We start from the raw sequence: 20,837 nt of genomic DNA on the forward strand, positions 1-20,837 counted from the left end.
AAAATAAACCACTCTCAGCAGAGGAACACAATTCTTTCTTTCAAGTTATCAAGAAAACATTTTAAATATTATCAAGTGAAAATTTTTCTCATCTAGTTATTATGCAGATCCTAGAGCCTGCAGATTTGAAAAACTAGAATTTAAAAGTAAGAGATGTGGATAAGCTGCCGGTAACAGGGATGATTTAAGAGCAAGTTTGCTTAATGGGGAGATGGACTAGTTTGGTGCTCTTCGAGCTTTCAGTACATGCAACTCACCTGGCTCAGGGGCCTGGGGTGGGGTCCAGGATTCTGCATTTCTAACAAGCTCCCTGGTGATGCTCATGCAATGGTCCCCGGACCACATCTGAGCAGCCAGTTTGCCAGTGTGGTGATTTTATGTGCTGTGCCAGGCCAGGAACACCTTCCCCGGGCAGCAAACAGAACATGGAGTGAGTGGGATACCCCAACCCACGCCAGCCGGCGCCGTGTGGCTCTGAGGCTGCCGCTAAGCCTCCACTTGAGTGGCTAAAAAACCCAGACCTGCCATAAATGACACAGCCAGGCCTGTTGACTTTTTTTTTTTTTTTTTTGAGACAGAGTCTCGCTTTGTTGCCCAGGCTAGAGTGAGTGCCGTGGCGTCAGCCTGGCTCACAGCAACCTCAAACTCCTGGGCTGGAGCGATCCTTCTGCCTCAGCCTCCCGAGTAGCTGGGACTACAGGCATGCGCCACCATGCCTGGCTAATTTTTTTTTATATATATATCAGTTGGCCAATTAATTTCTTTCTATTTATAGTAGAGACGGGGTCTCGCTGTTGCTCAGGCTGGTTTTGAACTCCTGACCTTGAGAAATCCGCCCGCCTCGGCCTCCCAGAGTGCTAGGATTACAGGCGTGAGCCATTGCACCCGGCCCTGTTGACTTTTTATTAGTGTCATCTGCAAGCTACATGCTAAATCAGACTGGACAAGGAAATCAGACGGATCTAGCCACGTGCACAGCATCTTAGAGGTTTCTCACTGGTCTCTGCAGCCAAGAGCACACAATGAGATGGAGCACGTTATCACGGACACCACTGTCTACCACACGGCCACTCATGGAGAGCTCATCGAGGACTGCAGACTTGTTCCAGCCACGCGGCAGCTTACTCTGAATCTCCTTTGAGACAGCTCTGCACATGAATCTGACTGCTGTGCCAGAACAGGGTCTTAAACGTAATAGAAATGGAAGTAGTTCTCATCTGGGGTTTATTTGCCAGAAGATGCACACTCAAGTGCTTCTAGCTTTGCAGAGCAGTAGAGTAGAAATTCAAAACGCCATGATTTTCCTCCACTTGCAAATAAGTGTACCACCTCCCCAGTGCTTTGATTTGTTCTATGTCAACTGCGGGGTTTATAACAGTACATCAAACAACATCATTAGTATTACTAATAAGCTCTCTGGGAACTGAGGAAGCAGGAAATTAATGAAAACAGTGACAGACCTGAACTGAGATATTCAAGTTCTACCATGCACTTTGTCTAAAAGGTTACATTCTAATTTAGAGAATATTGGTGACTTTTCTTTTTTTTTTTTTTTTTTGAGACAGAGTCTCGCTTTGTTGCCCAGGCTAGAGTGAGTGCCGTGGCGTCAGCCTAGCTCACAGCAACCTCAAACTCCTGGGCTCGAGTGATCCTTCTGCCTCAGCCTCCCGGGTAGCTGGGACTACAGGCATGCGCCACCATGCCCGGCTAATTTTTTATATATATATCAGTTGGCCAATTAATTTCTTTCTATTTATAGTAGAGATGGGGTCTCGCTCTTGCTCAGGCTGGTTTTGAACTCCTGACCTCGAGCAATCCGCCCGCCTCGGCCTCCCAAGAGCTAGGATTACAGGCGTGAGCCACAGCGCCCGGCCTATTGGTGACTTTTCTTTTGATGCTTTGACTGTGAAGCTTAGGATGGAGTAGGTAGATTTTGAGTCTTTTTGCAAACCTGTGTATGTTGCCAACTCCATGCTAATTACAAAATTAAGTAAGTTCAATAGCTAAAATTGTTCTTCAAGAGGATTAATGAGGCCAGGCGCAGTGGCTCATGCCTGTAATGCTAGCACTCTGGGAGGCTTTGGCCAGTGGATCACTCAAGTTCAGGAGTTTGAAACCAGCCTAAGCAAGAGCGAGACCCCGTCTCTACCAAAAATTAGAAAACCTTAGACGGGCATGGTGGCACATGCCTGTAGTCCCAGCTACTTGGGAGGCTGACACAGGAGGATCATCTGAGGCCAGGAGTTTGAGGTTGCTGTGAGCTAGACTGACGCTACAGCACTCTAGCCCAGGCAACGGAATGAGACTCAGTCTCGAAAGAAAAAAAAAGAGGATTAATGAATAGATTTGAATTTTGCCTAGATCTTATAGAATAAGATTCTGAAAGACTATCTGTTTTGAGAGAAAAATGAAGAAGATAACTCATACAAATGCATCAAAGTTAAACTGCCTACTATCACCTCTCCCAAAATATAAATCTTCCTTTTTAGGAGACATGATAAAAACTGGCTCTAAAATGAGCAAAATGTGTTAATAAGTTATAATCTTCTCTAATGAAAGCACAAAGAAAATAATAATAGATACTTCATTATTACAAGTCTGCATTTAGCTCTTAGATATGGAGACACAGATCATGTGTACTCACATATTCCCTATCAGCGTTGAGTTCCACAGTATGCAATCTATCTTTTCCATGTGTTACTTTTAAAGCTCCTATATTTGCTGATCACAAATTTAATTGCTTAATTAAATCACAATGAGCTTATGTTTCCCTCTAAAATGCTGATGGGTTGCACAAAAATGGTCAAAACCAAAATCAAAACATATCATGCATGAGTATCCTGAAATTGCAAGGAACTGTTCGAACTACTAAGGAACTAAAGGGAGAAGGCAGCATTTATGTGGAAAGATGCGCCTGTGAGAAAAGACAGCTTCAGGAAGGGATGGGATGTCTTCCCAGGCAGAGCAGCGAGGCAGAACTGACAAGCCCCCAGGGTGGCTCTAGACCAGCTATGGCGCCTTGCAATTAACAAAGATGCCTGGACTTTCCTATTTGAACAACACCTATGATCCACATGACCCTTTTCCCTCCAGTGTGTCCAGGGGCCCAGAGCATTAGCTGCTCCTGGTCAGAGCTGCCCTGGAGGGCAATTCAGAGACACGGTGGCCCAGGAAAGCCAAGGGAATAGAACACCCTTGAACGTACAGCATGTGGCAGCTCTGGGCCAGCACAGAGGACATAAGCAGGAAATAGGGAAGCCACTGGAAGGACAGAGGAGGAAGCTGTTAAGAGAAGAGGGTAGGAATCTGAGGCCCAGGTAAACTGAAGAACAAATTTAGTGACTTCCACCCACCCATAATATGTGCTGTTTTTGCATAGCTGGGTACATGTTCTTGGGCTCAAATCAGCACAACACACTGTGCATGGCCATTTCCCCCATTTCCACAGACACAGAGAATTCCTCAGGACATTGCCAGGAACTGGGAGATGCCCTCTGGATCATTTCACCTGGCCTTTTAGCACTTTAGCACAAAGTCTGAAGTGGCACACACTGCCACCACTGGCAGTCTAGGGTGCCAGGTGAAGAGCTAATGATGGTACTGAGTTTTAAGGGGTGACAGTTTTAGGGCCAAAATTAGAAGGGCAAACAGAGGAGATCCCTGTGGAACAGCCTCAGAGAGAGAACTAGTTAATTCTTTGACTACTTCCTATTGGCATTATTCTGGGGCTAGATATCCTCAAGAAATGTCATACTTTCCTAAAAATATCATTTTAAGCTCCTGGCACCTTCTAAGAGTAATTCTCCAAGTGTGATTATAATCCTTATTTAAATGGAATATTCAATCACACAAGTTGGGAATTTCATTAGTATTACGTGGCAGAGTTGATTTTTTTCCCCTGGCATAATTATTGCTTTTCTCTTGCTCTGTTTATAAAATTTACCCCCTTTTATTTAAATCACATAAGAATGCAAATTGTACATAGCAGTTTGATGATCTTCTAACCAGATTTCTGGAAAAACGACTTGATTCTGAGAGCATAAATTAAATTCATCTTCCTTAGCAAGTATTATGATTTACTGAGATCTCCCGAGTGCCAACAGTGTGTTTAGCTTTTCAGAAAACATAAAGGAAAAGCCTGCCTTCCCTGTCAATCTAAAAAGGCAAAGGAACCAGTTGCAACTGGAAAACATTCACCCAAACAAAACCAAGCTGTCCATTAAAGAGGCCCCTCAGCCACTTCCCCCAGAGCTGGGCAGTGACAGGACGAGCCGGTGGAAGTGTGATTCTGCCATCCATGAGGTGGATGGAAAAAAGGATGATGGTTGACAAGCCACACGTCCACCCCCGCCCTACTCCCATGCAGTTCTTTGAGGGGAGGGGGACAAAAAGCTGCCGCCGCCTCTCACCACACTCCAGTGCCACCAACCCAAAGGCAGCTCACCACTCAGAGACGCTCACACTGCAGAGAGGATGCCCAGGCCTCCAGACTTTTATTCTGGTTCAAAGAGAAGAGGTATAGATTCCTCACTCCTTCCCTCTCCCTCTTTTTAAAGGAGCTTCTAAGACATTCCCATCTTAACATCCTAGACCTTCTGCAAGGATCCTTAGAGGCTTCCCAGCCCAACCTCCTCATTCCACAGGGGAGGAAACTGAGGCTCACAGAAGTACATGACCAGCCCGAGAGCACATGGCTCATTCTTGGGGGAACCCAGACTAGAAGCCAGGACACCTGACCCCGCCAGTGCTCTTGTGCCTTTCCCCTCGGCGACGACCTTTCTTTCTCTCCCCTGGGGCAGGCAGCAGGAGGACGCGGCCCCCTGCACTTTGAGGGAAAAGATAACAACTAATGTGTAGAGTGCCTGGTGTTCTCTGGAGGGAGCTCTGGGGACGGTTCCTAATAATGGAAACCCAGCGGCGGACAAACAGGCAACAAGGGCGACAGGAATGCTAGCTCACCCCAAGGAAGCCTTTATGCCCCCCTCCTGTGCACACAGGAACAGATGGGTGAAGGCGCATCATGTGAATGTTGAGTGAGAACCACTCGCAGACACAGAACAATCCATTTTCTGATAGTGAACGATTAGAATCAACTCTCGAGTCCCAAATGGGAATCAGGAATCGCTCAGAAATAAGCCATTTAGTTGAGAGAAGCTGACAACAGCAGCAGAATGACAATGAGATGCAGAAGCTCCTCCCAGGATGACAAACGGGGACTGGGACGCTGCTGCAGCCCGGCAGCCCTGGGCCCCGCTGGACACAGAGGGTGCCAGGCCGGGCCGACTGTGACGGGAGAGTAGCCCTGCAACTCAGACATTCAGGATACATAACAAAACTATCACCCTTCTCTCTGATCAGCCCCTGGAGCCCGATTATCTAGTTTATGGGGAAATATTATTTTAAAAATCTACTCGGAAAATACTTTCTCTTATTGTAGCACTGTCACATCTACATTTTAAAGAATAGATTTAAGTGGCAATGTAGCCAAAGAAAACAACATTTTCCAGACTCCCTTGTGTCTAGGGATACACATGTGACCAAGATCTGGCCAACAGAGATAACCGAAATTACTGGGTAGAGTCTCTGGGATAACTCTTTAAAAAGCGGGATGACTTAGCTGGCAGGTACTTTTTGCCCTTCCCTTTTCCTTCTTCCCGCCCAGAACAAGGATGTGATGGCTGTGGTGGAGGCAGCCACGTTGTAACTCTGAGGCGAGCCCAAGGATGGAAGCCAAAAGCCGAGAATGGTGTAGAACAATTAAAGGAGCTTCTACACCAGACCTGCACTGCCTCCTCTGGAGGTTTCTTTTTTTTAATGTTAAAAGAAAACAAATCCCTACTTGTTTTTATTTTTGTCCATTATCTGTAGCCAAATGCATTTCCTAACTGAAACGCATACATACATACTTACTAAGAGGCCCTGACACTGAAGAATGAGGCAGGAACCACCAAATATTTAAAGTAAAATGGAAGAGCAATTAACAAGGTATTGATCCCAGCTGTACTAACAGAAATTCCAGCTCAGAGACTGCAATTAAAATAATGGAGAGGAAAACATCCCAAACCAAATTACCAGTTTTGATGACTAGAGAGGGGCTTTGTTATGACCCAGAGGACTGATTTGAGAGCTACAAATTGAGGAAAGGCTTCAGGCAAGTATTTTTGAAAAATAATTTCTTAAAGAAATGTAGCCTCTGGGCAAAACAGTGGAATGAAAATGGTGGCCCAGAGAGAGTGAGAGTTCAAGAGAGCTTTCTTTGATTTTAGGAATGCAAGAGCTTCAGGGAATGAGTGCAGTTCACTGGAGCATTATTCTCATTATTACTAATGGTTCTTAATAACTAAGGGGCAGTGCTGGGTCTCCAGTTGGCTGAAATTGACCAGAAATTGCTAGTTGCAGTTATACTAATAATGAAATACATTATAATTTGACACTAAATTACAATTCCAGATATACAGCTTTCTGCACTGTCTCTTATTGCAAAGGCAAACTAAGCATCAATAAATGGAATAATCCAATTAAGTGTCTTCCCATTTGGGAACTATTTGAATTGAGAGTTTAACAGGATAGTGAGATAGGGCAAAACAATTCGGTATTTACTGATTTTAAAAATCAGGGCTTTTTATTGTAAGACAATTATTTTTTGTTATTTTAAAATAAGTGCTCAATCTGAATGGCTTTGGTCATTTATGTAGTAAATTTAATTGCAATAAATTCTTTCTAATTTTGAGGCATAATTTCCCAAGAGTACATTTACCTGTACTTTAATATTAAATATAAGCACCTTTTTCATGCTCAGAATGGCTTATACACATATTCATATTCCTAATCATTTTTTTTGCCATCTATAACAACCATGTGTAAGCCAGGAATTACAAATACAGGAAGATGGATTGATAAAAATGCCTATATTCCTTTTAGCTACATTTAAGTGGAAAAGTGATAGCCAAATTCCCTAATTACAACCTGCGTCAGTATTGCTGTTAACACACTTCTCAGGATTTTGTCAGAGATAGATGGTCCTTCCACTGGAGAGAGAATGGTATCTGCCTGCAGATACAGAAATACATGGGGGGAGATTTGCCAAGAGATGAGCTGGGCAACCCCATGCACCTGGCGGCTGTGCGCTGAGCTTTCTGTTATCCTGTGGGTAGCAGGTACTTGATACATGTTTGCTCAGTGAATGAGCTGCCTCAGATTCTTCGGAGAAGGTGTTCTTCCTAGAAGCACCCACAAGCAGCTGGTTAAGCCTAGGCTACATCCTTCAGCCTGGATTTCTGTAGGGAAAGTGGTAGCGTATCTTGTCTTAAAATGAAGGTATGATTAAATTCTCCAGGAAAAGTCTCCGCTTCCAGATTGGGAACATCCTCCTGTGTCACATTCTTTGTCAAGGGTGGCTTTGGTGATTCTTACCTACCATTAAAGCATGTACACGCCGAGGCCCTCTTTGGTACTGACATGTCGGGGATGGTTAGGACGATTCTAAAAGACACTTAAAAGATACTTACTGCTGGTGGAGGACAGGTGGCTGTAGTCAGACCTGAAACACAAGACCTCAGTGTTAGTAGGATTCTTTATCCAAATGCAAGCCAGAATTTTAAAGTCAGTTATAAGTAGCATTCAACTAGTGTTGAATGTCACAAATTAAAAACTATAGTGCTGAGGCTCATATTTTGCAAAATAAACATGTCTGAATTTGAAAGCGAAACTTCGAAGACACTGTAGGAATCTGGGGTCCTTCACACCAGCTCTGTGAATCCTGCTTACAGAGGGCAGGAGGTCATTTAAATTTGCTGGCAAATTTTTGAATGGTTGTTTATTTCCTGGGAAGAAGGCCCAAAGTTATCAACAGATTCAGGGACTCACAGATTCACTTAAAATTTTTAAACCACTGCAAATGAGCACCCTTGGAATGTTCGCACCGCACCCTGGGGAAATGTTTTCTTGCCAACAGAAGATCCCAGTGAGGGCAGAGAGAACCTCAGCCGAGAAGGCTTTCACTTCCAAGGAAACATCAGGAAACACAAGGGTGCCATGACATTTTGGCTGACTTCAGGTCCACCTGAGAAGCAAGCCTGCAGGACATGAGGGTAACAGACTGTGGGCTGTGATAGGGAAAGGGGAAAGGCAGGTTTAGGGTTGGGGTGACATTATCCTCTCACTTTCTATGCTGAAAAGTTAGCTGCTGGCACTCGGCCTCTGTGAGAACAGGGATCCGGCCAAGGATCTGCTTAATCTCCACTAAGTTTCTGCCCTACTTATGTGGCTGTTAAGATTTCCCTCTCTGGCAACGAATTTGGTATGGAAGCTATTTAGTTTCTTCCCCCAGCGTCCCAAAGTCATTCTCAGTAGGAAATTAATCACTTAAGCACATAGGGATTTATTCTGCTGTGGTGGTTAGGAGATGTAGTTATGCAAATAAACTGCTTAATTATGTTTAATTTTATAGATATGCACGCCTTTTATCTCCTTGGTCTCCTGTTGCCTTTCTGGAATCATCCAATTTTCACTCCATTGAGTTTACCACATTAAAAAAGTATATAAAAAACTTTTAAAAAAATCACGAGAAACATGCCTCTTACTAGTTAAAATAACCTACGTTGCTCAAAATGATACACTGATTTATTGGTAGAGGAACAAAATGGAAGAAAAACAGCATGTGGTTTTCTCTTTTTCAAGTGAAATACTTTAGCAGTCATGGAATCACTGAATTTTAAAACTGGTAAGAATAACAACTACTAAAATTTGCATATCTCTTTATATATTATAAACTGTATTCACATATATCCAGTGCAATTTTTTTCATTTTATTGATTAGGAAACTGAAGTGAAACTATGTGTAAGGAGACCAGGAGGTGAGGAATGATGAGGGCTTATACTAAGTGTGGCAAGGAAGAGCCAGGAGGTAGAAGGGATTGTCTAGGACATGGTGACACACTGGCTAAGACGACAGTGAGTTAAGGCTTTGCACCGTCTTGAAACCAGGATTTGTAACCCCAGCACTGGTGCATTAAATTCTTTCTGGAATCAGTCAGGATATAAGCTTCAGAACAATACGTAGAAATGTAACGGTATATAAATGCAGTGAATGCTCAACAAACATCCACTGTGGTAGATCCAATGGGAAACCAACTCCATTACAATACAATCATCCTAAGATGATTAGACTTTAAAGAAATTTCATGACTATTCAAATATAACATACAGTAAGAATGTGTGCTACTGCTATTGCTTTTATTCTTAAAAATGTGTCAGTATTTTCAGCTAGGATTTTCCAAATACTCCCGAAGCAGACGGTATTCACATATGCATACATTTTAAAGATCTGCATACAGATGGATATGTATGTAGAATGAAATTTACATTTGAGACATAGTTGAAGAATCTTAAAGTGCACGGGTATTTTCATATTTTAGGACAGGTACTAGCATAACTACTGCCCCTCCATACATTAATCTCTCCGTATCGCTCCTGACTAAAGGCACCATTGGGTCAGCCCTTCCAACTGGTCGGTCTTCTGACAGTCACACTCGTCCTGCTCCAGTTCCTTCCCCATACAGCAGCTAATCTTTGCAAAGCACAAATCTGATCATCTCTCTCTCTGGATGAAATTCAAGCTCATTAGTAAAACACAAACCTCTCTCTCTATGAGGGGTGGCCCAGGTCTGCAGCCCAACTTCCATCCCTGTCCACCGTCAAAAAGAAATCTCATAGACAAAAGTCACTTAAAGCCTCACATTGCTCTCCAGCCTCCGATCCTTGGTTTATGGGATGTGTACATGGTTGCCATGACGGAGATACAATTTTGAACTGCTCTTTTCACTTGATATCATCATAATATGCTGCTACATAGTTCCTGTAATTCTCATTTTAGATGAAGTGATGTACTATAATTTATTCAACCATTTCCCCTTTGTTGCCTTTATGATTGTTCCTGGTTGTCCACTTTTACAAAGCACTCTGCAATGAGGTATTTATGAATATAACTTTACATTTATTTTCCTTAAGAAAAGTATAAGTGGCAATAATGAGTTGAGGAATGAATACTTTTATAGCTCTTAAAATATATTCAAATAACCCCCAAAGATTATTTACTGAAAATACTGCCAGTGAAAGACAAACTGTAAAGCTTCAAACAATATTGTGCTTAATAAATAAGTTCAAACAATTCCAGAGAACAACCAGGCATCTGATTAGGGTTCTCTGGAGAAGTCTGTACTTCCCATCTTTTTTAGGGTGGGAAGGAACTGCAGTAGAATACCTGCCTTGAGATTTTGGCTTATTTGTCTCACATCATAAAAATTTACCCAGCTGGGTCTATATAAGACATGCAAACCTGCCAGAATGAAGCATGAAAGAGAATTTAGAATGAAAAATTTATGGACACATGATAGAGATGGGCAGAGTAATACAAGGATTATGTACTTGCACGCACATGACACATATAGAGACACATTTCCAAATATATTATTTACTATTTGTGCTAATAATCAACAGAAAGTTAGTTGTGATCCTTTGACCATATTTTAATTATAATTACACATTTAGGGATATATATATAGGGTTCTGTACTTAAGCTAGCCTACCACTATCCAAAGCCTACTTGCCAATTGATATACAGTATATATAAAAAGAATACCTTCCTAAATTCTCTTTTCCAGGAAAATCATGGCTTAAGGATTGATCTTGGCATTTCTGTAAAATTGACCTTGACATTTCTATAAAAAATCAGCTCAGTGCCTCTTGGACTTCACTGATAACTCTCAGTGCACTGAATTAAATGCCCTGGTAATTTAGAGTTAACTAGCCCCACCTTGAACACAAAGATAACTGAGTACTAATAGATCATGTGGTCTTCTAAACAAGATTTCCTCTTTTACTTTTTTTTTTTAAACCTGTCTCATTTTAAAATGTATCCCACCCATTCTCTTTCATCCTCCTGTTTAAACTCTAGGCCAACGAATTATTTATTATCTCTTAAGTCACAGGGAAGTATCAGTTGGAGGTCACCCAAAGAATCAGGACAGGGTATGGCCCTACATGTTCAAAAGCTCAGTGACAGTGGACATGGAAGCAGAAGTCCATTAATGCCAGACCAAACCACTGTGTGAAAATAATCCATCACATTTGAAAGAGAGGCTTAGAGGCCAAATCTTGAGGACATCACTAATGAAACAGTCATTATAGAAAAGCAGTGGCTTTTATTTGGGTGTACAAGGAGCTGCCTGTCCCTCTATTAAGGGATTCTGTTTCTTAAGATAGTTTACTACCATCAGAGCTGACTTGCCAGTTTTTTTCTAACAGAAAGTACACAGAAGCACAAGGCTTGCTTTCAAGTGGATTTGGAAAATGGGAGCTTCAAAATGACATCGATTGCCACTGAAGAATACTAGTTTGCTTTTAGTCTTGACCTGTATTAGGTGGGTCAGACAGCAAACGCAGCATTTCAAGCCAAAGAAAATGTCTGAGCAGAGAACGAGAGTTAATTACAGATAAAACAGCTCCTTGAGAGGCAACTTTAGCAGGTGGGAAGCATGCTTCAATTCACGTCACTAACGAGCCCTGTGTCCTCCAAGTTTCCATTTCCTCATCTGTAAAATAATAATTATAATACAGAGGCACGCCCAGGTAGTCTCTTGGATGTTCTTAATAATGATCAAATTGCTTAAGGTATTTAAAAGCAACAGAGCATCTACTGTGATGAGTTTAAAGAACATGCGGTCCTGAGTTCACCATTTTTATTACATAAAACTCTAAGTTTATCATTTGGAGTGTTCTTCGCAACAATAATAATAGTGTGGTGCAAAATAATAATGTGCCAAGGGTTTACTTTGCCAAGCACTGTTCTAGGGGCTTTACATATATAAATTCATTTAATCCTCACAACAACTATGAGGTAGGTACTATTATCATCATCCCTATATTACAGAGGAGGAAAGTGAGGGCAGAGAGAGGTTAAGTCACTGGCTCAAGGTTCCACAATTCCTAAGAGTAGAAGCCGGAATTTGAATGCCAGCAGGCTGGCTCTTGTGTCAGTGGGCTCAGTCTGCCCACCTTAAGCCATGCCCTGAAATCCCTTGCTCCTATGTGTTGTTCACACCACCTAGCAACAGTCCCCCTTACCCCAAACCTTGGTGATCCCAACCACCCACCACTTCTCTGCCTGACTCTACCTAGGTAGTTGGAGCACTGCAGCAGGAAATTAGACAAGGAAGACTCACACCTCCATGAATGCCTAATCACTCATCTCAACTGGGCTCTCACTCAAAACTGCCCAAAACAGTTATTTCAAACCTCCGTGCTCTTCAGGTTGGGAAGGAGGGCTGCATTTCCATCATGGAATGGAGACCCCCACCTTCCCTTCCCTCGCTCTAGTTGTGGGGTGACAAACCCACCTCCTACCTAAACCCATCCATTCACCTGTGGTCTGAAGTCCATCTGCCTGCACTTTGTCAGAGAGCTGACATTACGGATTATCATATTTTCTCCTATCTCTTTATCCTTTTTACAGAATCCTTTCTATTGGCATTGAATGCCTAAATAGTATCCATTTTTAGGAAATCCTTCCTTCACTCCACTCTCCCCTCCAGCTACTGCCTCTCTCTGCTCCTCCCTTTTCCTGACTTAGGAATCTAGCTGTCTCCTCTTCCCCACCTTCTACTCTCTTCCAGAGCCACTCTAATCTGGCTCCTGCCTCCATCGCCCCACTGTCAAATGCTACTCTACCTTTCATTCATTATCTCCATTTAACCAAGGACACTTCACATTATTCCTCACCGTCATTAGTTCCTCAGTAGCACAGCTGAACTCTCTCCTTCCTTTCTCAAAGACTCAAGCCTCTCTTGGCTTCTATGATATCACCATTCTTCCTTCTTTTACTCCATGCCCACTCTTTCTCTGGCTCCTTTATCAGCTCATCCTCGTTCATCTGGCATTTAAATATTGTAGTTTCTCAAGTCTGGTCCTAAAGAGCACCTGCTGCACAGGGTTGGCGAAGTATTCAAAGAGTCAATGAAAAACGTAAAAGCTCAGGACAGTACAAGGCACATACTAAATGCTAGGTGTTTGCTATTACCTTCAGTTGATTTAATCTCGCTCAGGGCTTCAATTGCCATTGTTAGGCAGATAGTTCTCAAATGCAATGTCATCATGTAGACCTCCTCTCTTGGGTTCCAGATACACCCAACTGCTGACTCAGATCTTTACTCAGATGTCTCACAAGACCTCAGACACGATGTGTTGAAAATAAAATGTCTCATACCCTGTCCAAACTTGGTTTGGAAGGGATCACAGGCTACTTTTAGAATCCAATTTAAAAAACAAACAAACAAAAAATAAGTTCTCTTCTCATGCAAATGCACAAAGCACACCATTTTGCATACAATTTGAAGCAATTCATGGACCCCCGAATTAAGGATCACTGCCTTAGCAGATGTGTCACTTGAGCTGAGTCTTGAAAGAAGAGTAGAGTTTCACCGGGTGGACAGGCATGCCAGGTGGAAAGGGCATAGCTGGCAGAGGACAGCTTGACAAAGGCAAGGAAACAGAAACATCTGTCAGACATGGGTAGGTGCAGGGTGCAAGGAAGGGCCTGCTGAGAGACAAGGCCAGAGAGAAGGAGGGACTCCGAAATGTTAGGGCTTATAAGCCACGTTAAAGTCTTTGCACTTTATAGATGACAGAGCCATAAAAGTTCCAAAGGGAGAGGCACACGATCAGATTTGCATTTAAAAAATAATATAATCATAACAAACATCAATTTTGTGTTTTCTACACAATCCTTATGCATAATCTCAACAGGTAGCACTTTATGAGAGCCAAGTAGGGTAAGGGGGGGAGGCAAGCTCCAGAAAACTAGGCTAGAAACAGCTTTTGTTGATAACTAAAATTCATAGGAATATATGGCAAACATAAGACTAATACATACACACTGAAACTATTTTATTTAAATGCATGGGCATGCCATTTTACCTTTATCTTTAACTTAAGGATGCTAGTGGTACAACAAAGAATTCTTTAAACAATTCTGTCCTGTTGCAACTACACATTTCAGAGGCAGAGAACAGAAACCCTGGTGTCAGCATGAGTGTGCCCCTCCCAGGAGCCCTGGCAGCTGTCACACTGATGTCCAGATCCTGGGGCAACATCACCTCCTGGGTCAGGACTTCCTCTCCCTAAGACAGAGCCCTTGGAAAAATATCCTGTAGGTGAGCTCAGCAAATTGAAAATGAATGGACTAGTGAATGCTTCATTCAACCCAGCTATAAATGAGCTGGTTAATTTTGCTTTGTTTCTTCTATTCACGGTCCAGCTAATTAGAGGCAGGAAAGAAAAAGAAAAAAAGCCAAGGATCTTCAATCAAAGTTGATCAATGCCACTTACGCGCTACGTGGGGAAAAGCAAGGGAGTTCATTATTCAGAATCAGGTTACTCCACCAGAATATAATTGGGTGCTGTATCGAACCACGAATGATCCTAAGTGTGGACAACAGGGAAAGCCCATTGCTAGGTAAGTGTTCTAGGAAGTAAAGACGCAGATCTGGGCTAGGAGTGGTGGTGGAGCCTGAGGGGAAGGGCGGGGTTGAGAGGCAGGAGGGGCTGCACCTAGGCTTCCGGGGGTCAGAATGAACTTTGAGTCCATTCTGGGGCCGCTTTCTCAGCCTGCCCTCAAAGGGTTGCCAAATCCTGAGATTAGTCTAAAACCTCCCCGACCTTCCAGGAATGAGGCTTTCTGTAGCCTGAGTAGCTCCCCCCTCCCCCCTCCAGGATTACTCCAGCTAGGAAAGGACACCCTTTCCTCCTGGGTCAATGCCCGCATCCTGGATGTGGCGCTGACTCTGCACAGGAAAGTCCTCTAGAGATAGGGGCTGGGTGGACGCCTTTACAATGGCTTCTAAAAGACATTCTATCTTTTGTCCCATGCAGGAAAACAGTGTTGTTGGGAGAGGACTAATTAGCCTCCAAAGGTTTGAGCTCATTGTTTGAGTCCGCTGAAGCGAAGAGGACATTTCTTTCAATGAGCGGGGCTAGATCACAGCCCTGTCCCCACCCCGCCGGTTCCGGCCGGGACAGGTGCACTCAGCGAGGAGGGAGTTGGGCGGGACTGCAGGAGACGAGGAGGGGGTCTCAGCAGCATAGAAAAAAGTCCCACAATAAAGCCGTAAACGAGAAATGCTACCCTCGTAGCCGACTTCTGAAAGACTTGTGGGTGCCGGGTGTCCCGCCCCGCTATTCCTTTCCCCATCTCCAGGGCCGCGCTCCAGGGGCTGCAAGAGAAAGTCCCCGCGGAAGGTCGACACAGGTGCAAAAGCATCCCCGTCTGTCTGACGATGGTGAGGGGACACTCGCTTGCCTGGCACCCCACGCCCCCCACGTGAGCGCGGAGGGCAAGAGGGCTGCGGTGGGACTGCACTGCGCCTCGGGTCCTTCCATTCTCGTCCCCGGGCGGGGCCCGCTCGGCTCTGCCCCCGGGGCCTGCCCCGGCCCCCGGGCTTCCCGGTGGGGTCCGGCCGGAGGAGCAGTCCCCGCGCCGCGTCCCGCCACAGCGGCTCCGGCTGTGCCGCGGGGATGAGGTGGGTCCCCGCCCCGGGAGGAGCCGCCGCACAACTCGCAGAGCACCCCGCCCGCGGCCCGGCCCGGCCCGGCGCGGCTCACCCTCCGGTCTCGGCGCCCGAGTCCACGCAGTCCTCCTCGTCGCCGCCGCCGCCAGCCTTCGGGTCCATGGCTCGCGGGCGCCGGCGCGACCCGGGGCGCGCTCCCTCCCGGCCGCCCAGCCCAGCCCAGCCCAGCCCAGCCCGAGCCGGGCGGGCTCCCTCCGAGCGTCTCGCGGCCCCGGAGCCGGCAAACAAGTCGGGCGCCCGCCGCGGAGCCCCTCGCCGCGCCCTCTCCCGGCCGCGCCTGGCGGGGCACCAGCGGCCGCGCCCGCCCCGCCCCTCGGCGCCCGGCGGGGCCCGGCGCGCGCCTGTGCCCGGGCTGCGCGCTCGCGTGCGCGCGCCTGTGTGTGGCGTGTGCGCGCTCGCGGGCGCGATGTGTGAGGTCGCGAGCGTCCGTGGCCGTGTGCTGCGTCCCGACGGCTGCGCGCGGCTGTGCGTGCGCTGAGCGCGCGGGGCTGTGGGTGCGCCCGGAGCCGCCCCGCGCCCTGCGCCCCCAGTCCCGGCACCCGGAGGCCCCCGGCTTGCCCCGAGCTTCCCCGGCCCCCGCACTGCCGGCAGCCCCGAGAAAACCCGGGGGCACCGTGAAGGCAGGGAGAGACCTGTTTCCCTTTGGGGACCAACACCCAACACCTGGGTGTTTTCGTATAGTTTCTTCAGAAATACCGACGCTGCATGCATTATCACCTTTCTCAGCACAGGTCTGAGTGGGGTTTCACCGCCCGGCTTGCCAGTTTACAATAGGTGTCATGCATTCTTTTGCTATTTTTAAAAAGATACCTTTAAAAATAATTTAAACAGCAGTGGATGTACCTGCAATTCAGGGGTTGTTGCAGCAAGGGGATAATATAATGGATGTTTATAGAGCATCGCCGTCCGCCGCTGAGGCTGAGTTCATGGTCACTGTCGTTGGGCTTATTACCTCCTGTAAAGAGGATGAGGCCACAGCCAAGCTGGGGAGATCTGAACAACTTGGATGTATTTCTGACAGCCCTGTCCAAGCCATTGGCAGGCACTCTTTTCAACTTTCTTCTCTTTTAAGGCAAGTTTTTTAAGTTCATTGAGTCTTAATTTCCTCATCTGAAAGTTGGGGGTATTGATATCCACCCTATATCTCCGTGGTGAATTAAATGGTATCATGTATGTCAAATACTTAGCACGGGTCTGGATACATGCCAAGCACTAGTCACAGGCAGTTATCATGACCAGCCACACCCCCAATCTCAATTTGCAAAGCAGTGTCACTCTGGATGACAAGCGATACCTTGAAGAGGAATATAGTTTCCTTTTCTCTCTCCCTCTCTTCTTCCCATCTGTTTCCTTCCTGTTTACCTACCTATATATCATTCCTTTCTGATTTTTATTTTTAATAAATTACACCAAAGAGAAATCCAATTCACAAACAATAGAAATGCAATCTCATCATCCAGAAAAAACATAGGCAAATATGCCAATGCTAAATCTGAATTGTCCTTACTGAGCCTAAAATTCCTTGCACTCAAAACAGAAATGGACATATTATATTCAATTGGTGCTCATTCACTGAAAGAAAGGAGCATGCCAGTTCTTTAAAGGAGATTTTCACTCCATGCACTGATTTCTAAAAGAAAATTCTCTATCGGGGTGAAGAACATTGTGAGTGATTAACTGCACAGTGTTAATAATAATCACTTTTAATTTATCGATCCATTCAATAACTATTTAAATACCAGATAGGAGAGTGAACTCTGGATATACAAATGGGGGAAAATAGCAACAGATAAGATCCCTGCCCTCATGGAGCATACAATCCAGAGAGGAGGCTAATTAAGTTATGTCTGTGTCTACATATATTAAAATCTATATAAAACACAGATGGAGATAACCCACTATGAAGGAAAAGAATAGTGTGCCCTAGAGAAAGAAAGAGAACATAATTTAAATTATGAGAGAGCAGAGAAAGCTCTTTCAGGAAGGGATATTTGAGCCCTCTTCTGCCTCAGGGCCTTTGCACTTTCTGTTCCTTCTCCCTGGAATACTTCTCCCAGACTTTTCTGCAAGACTCCTCTACCCTTCTACATTCCCCTCAGTTCTCTGTTCAAATGGCTCCTTGTCATGGAGGCCTTCCTGACTGATCCTACATCACAGTATCTCTTTACCCGACTCTGTTTCTTGAAACTCCACCAGTAGCTGGCAGATGATAGGTTTATTTACTAATGACCTGTCTTTCCCTCCCATCCCTACCCCACACGTGCCAGCACCATGAGAGCAGGGACTAGGTGTGTTTTGTTCACTGCTGTAGCCCCAACACCTGGACAGTCCCTAGGGCGATGAATATTCGTGGAGTGAGGAGGGGTGACAAGGAGAGAGACCTGCAAGTGTGAAGAGGGTGGGGCACTGAGTGGTCCATTGGGGGTGGGAGGGCACGAAGGCAAGTGGGTGACTGGAGCTACATAAATGACATTCGACATAAATAAGACACCTCCAGGAAGTCACCGTTAGACCATTATAGCATGTTTGGAAATAGAAGGACAAATACAGTGTCATTGAATCCAGACTGAAGGGAATGATAAAGGTGGCCAAATAGGTAAGAATAATGAACATTCTCCCATTTTTTATCCTTACAGCCATGAGGGAACCTGCCTTTGTCTATTCTGTGTAGGGACAATTCAAATGTGTACCTCATTTAATCCTCTGCAAAGCTCTGTGAAGTAGGCTTATTTTTCCATTTTAGGGTGGGGGAAACTAAGCCACACTGAGTTTAAGTGCCCGGTCCCAGGTCACCCAGTCAGTGAGTGAGGAAGCCAGGTGGTCCATTTAATGTGGGTGGAGTCCATGCCATCTCCCTGGGGGGGCTAATGGATGGGCCAGTCGTCTATCCTCAGAAAGTTGGCACTAGGAAAAAGGCCAGGGAGGAAAAGCTAAAGTCAGCATGGCCATTAGATGAAGGGTCCTGGAAAATGAGATGCTCTTGATGTCAGCCTTTCTCAAATATCCAGAGGAAGGTCAGACCAGACCAAAACTCCGGGCCACATCTAAACATGATGCATTGATTCAGGGTCCTCTCACCTGCAAGAGACACAAGTGTTACCATTCATCATTGGCATAACTGTCTGATGGCAACTCAGCGATGCATTTACTATGAGGAAGAAAAGTTTGAGCAGTGTCACTGTATTACAGTTATGCGTGGACTCCCATGCCCTATATATCAGCTCTTTAACATCAATCTCTTAAATCATGATCTCTTAAATCTACAATGTCCTCCTCCCTCATCCCTGTAAGATGGGGACAGAGGAATGTCACCGGTCTACTTAGGGTCCCCTGCCTGTGACCCTAAATGTGTTCCCATCAGAGCCTCAGGGACACTGAGGTATGGCAAGAAGTGTAACCTGCCAGGAAACATGAAACCTGACTTCTGGATCTGAACCCTTCAGGTACTAGTTATTTAGTCTCTCGATAGAGGAAAAGGGTAGACCATCAACTGTCCTGAAAGTTCTTACTCATGTCAGGCATTGTGGTAAGGATTTTGTATGCATGATCTATTTAATTCTCACAAAAACCTTGTAAGTCTTCCACCATCCTTGAAATTGGGTTGTTGATGTGACTCTCACAGGAGACTCAAAGCCTATTAGAAACTGCAAAGCAAAGGAATACAAGATGTTGCGGATTTTTTAATCGCTTTTTCTCAGAAAGGTCTGAACATCTCTCATGGTATATTTTACCTATAATCCTGGCCCCTGGGCATGGCTGGCTTTCCCACCAAACCTAGCCTTCCTCAGAAGGTTCCTCAAAGCCCCACCAGGCACCTGAGGGGTGCACGGTGCTATCAGCCACTAGAATTGGACTAGAGTGTCAAAGCCCTTTCCTGGAGAAAGAACTTAAAATAATCTGATGGTAAATAAAAAGCATCAACTTTGCTGGTGAAAGAGATGAGTTAGCAATCAAGAGGGCGCAAAGTAATTGGGAGGGGGCCAAAAAGCAGGAGATAAGAAGCTTTAAGATAAGAACTTTAAAGCAAGAGACTCAAAGCAGATACAAATCTCCACAACATGGGATTTGCCTGGATTTGGGTTTCAATTTAGAGGGAAGCTAGGCCACTTTTGTTGTGTGAATCTATACTGTTTGCTATAAAGCTGGCTTAATCTAATCTAATCTGTTAAATAAAATACTTGTTTAGGTTATCAAATAGCAAATAGAACTGGAAAATATGTTGGTCTGGGAAGTTATTTATTTATTTATGCTTACATACATACACATTTATTTACCAGCAACAAAAATTTCAGGTTAAAGAAATTAACCTGAAAGAGACACGGAAAAAAAAAAAAAAGAAAAGAGCTCTTTTTTCCAAGTCTCCAGAAGAGTTTGTCTGACTTGAAAAATAAATATTATGATCATGACCAAAAAATATTATAAACTATTGACAAATCTACTTAGACAAAGAAAGCCACTAGCCCGACATGCAAACATAAGGGGACCAGATGGCAAAGGGATAAATGAAACGAAAGATAAACTGTTGAGTTGGAAAATAATCTCATTAAAATATAAATGACCATGCTTTGGTAAGGGAGAGCAGAGATAGTGGTCCTGATTTGGAACCTTCCCAAGAACTCTCAGCCTGCAGTTTATGGGGATAAGATCTGGAGTCCATGCCAGACATCCGACCACCCACCCACTGTAAACTCCCCAACTGGCGGGCTGGTGGGCGTAAAATGAGACAGGAATGTGAAAGACTCCTGGAAAAGTGCTGTGGAAATTTAAGAATGCAAGGGAAACCCTAGACTCCGGGCGCTGCCCTTCAGGCCCCTGTGGGGATAGACGTTCCTTCTGGGACCTGTGGCTGGGTCACTTATTTATCTTTCTAATAACCTAGACTTGGAAAGCTATGGCCCTCTGTGCTCTCCGCATTCGCACACTGTCCTTCCGTGGCCCAGCCTTCCCCAGCTCTAACTGCCTGTGCTAGTCTGCCTGGGCCGCCATCACAAAGTGTGTCTCTTAAACAACAGAAATGTATTTTCTCACGGTTCTGGGGGCTGGAAGTCCAAGATCAAGGTGTCAGCATGTTTGGTTTCTTCTGAGGCCTCTCTCCTTGGTTTGCAGATGGCTGCCTTCTTGATGTATTCCTCTGGATGCATTCTGGGGTCTATTCATATATCCAAATTTCCTCTTCTTATAAAGTCAGATTAGATTAGAGCTAACCCTTATGACCTC

At 44.9% G+C, this 20,837-nt stretch overlaps 1 protein-coding gene across 4 annotated transcripts in view; it reads right to left on the reverse strand.

Annotated features, from left to right (window-relative positions):
* FAM124A (family with sequence similarity 124 member A) overlaps positions 1-15,885 on the reverse strand; it is a 66,867-nt gene extending 50,982 nt beyond the window's left edge. For 2 of the 4 annotated variants that reach the window (XM_076009441.1, XM_020290382.2), the window contains exons 1-2: positions 15,655-15,883; positions 7,509-7,540 (exon numbers count right to left, since the gene is read on the reverse strand). In XM_076009441.1, the coding sequence (XP_075865556.1) occupies positions 7,509-7,540; positions 15,655-15,722 (100 nt within the window). In that variant the 5' untranslated portion in view covers positions 15,723-15,883. Of the gene's footprint in view, positions 1-7,508; positions 7,541-15,654 lie in introns of all 4 variants that reach the window. The other 2 variants (XM_076009440.1, XM_076009439.1) reach the window with 2 other exon arrangements.
* Between the last annotated feature and the right edge of the window lie 4,952 nt (positions 15,886-20,837).

Source organism: Microcebus murinus, chromosome 13, assembly GCF_040939455.1.
Source record: "Microcebus murinus isolate Inina chromosome 13, M.murinus_Inina_mat1.0, whole genome shotgun sequence".
NCBI classification, from domain to species: domain Eukaryota; kingdom Metazoa; phylum Chordata; class Mammalia; order Primates; family Cheirogaleidae; genus Microcebus; species Microcebus murinus.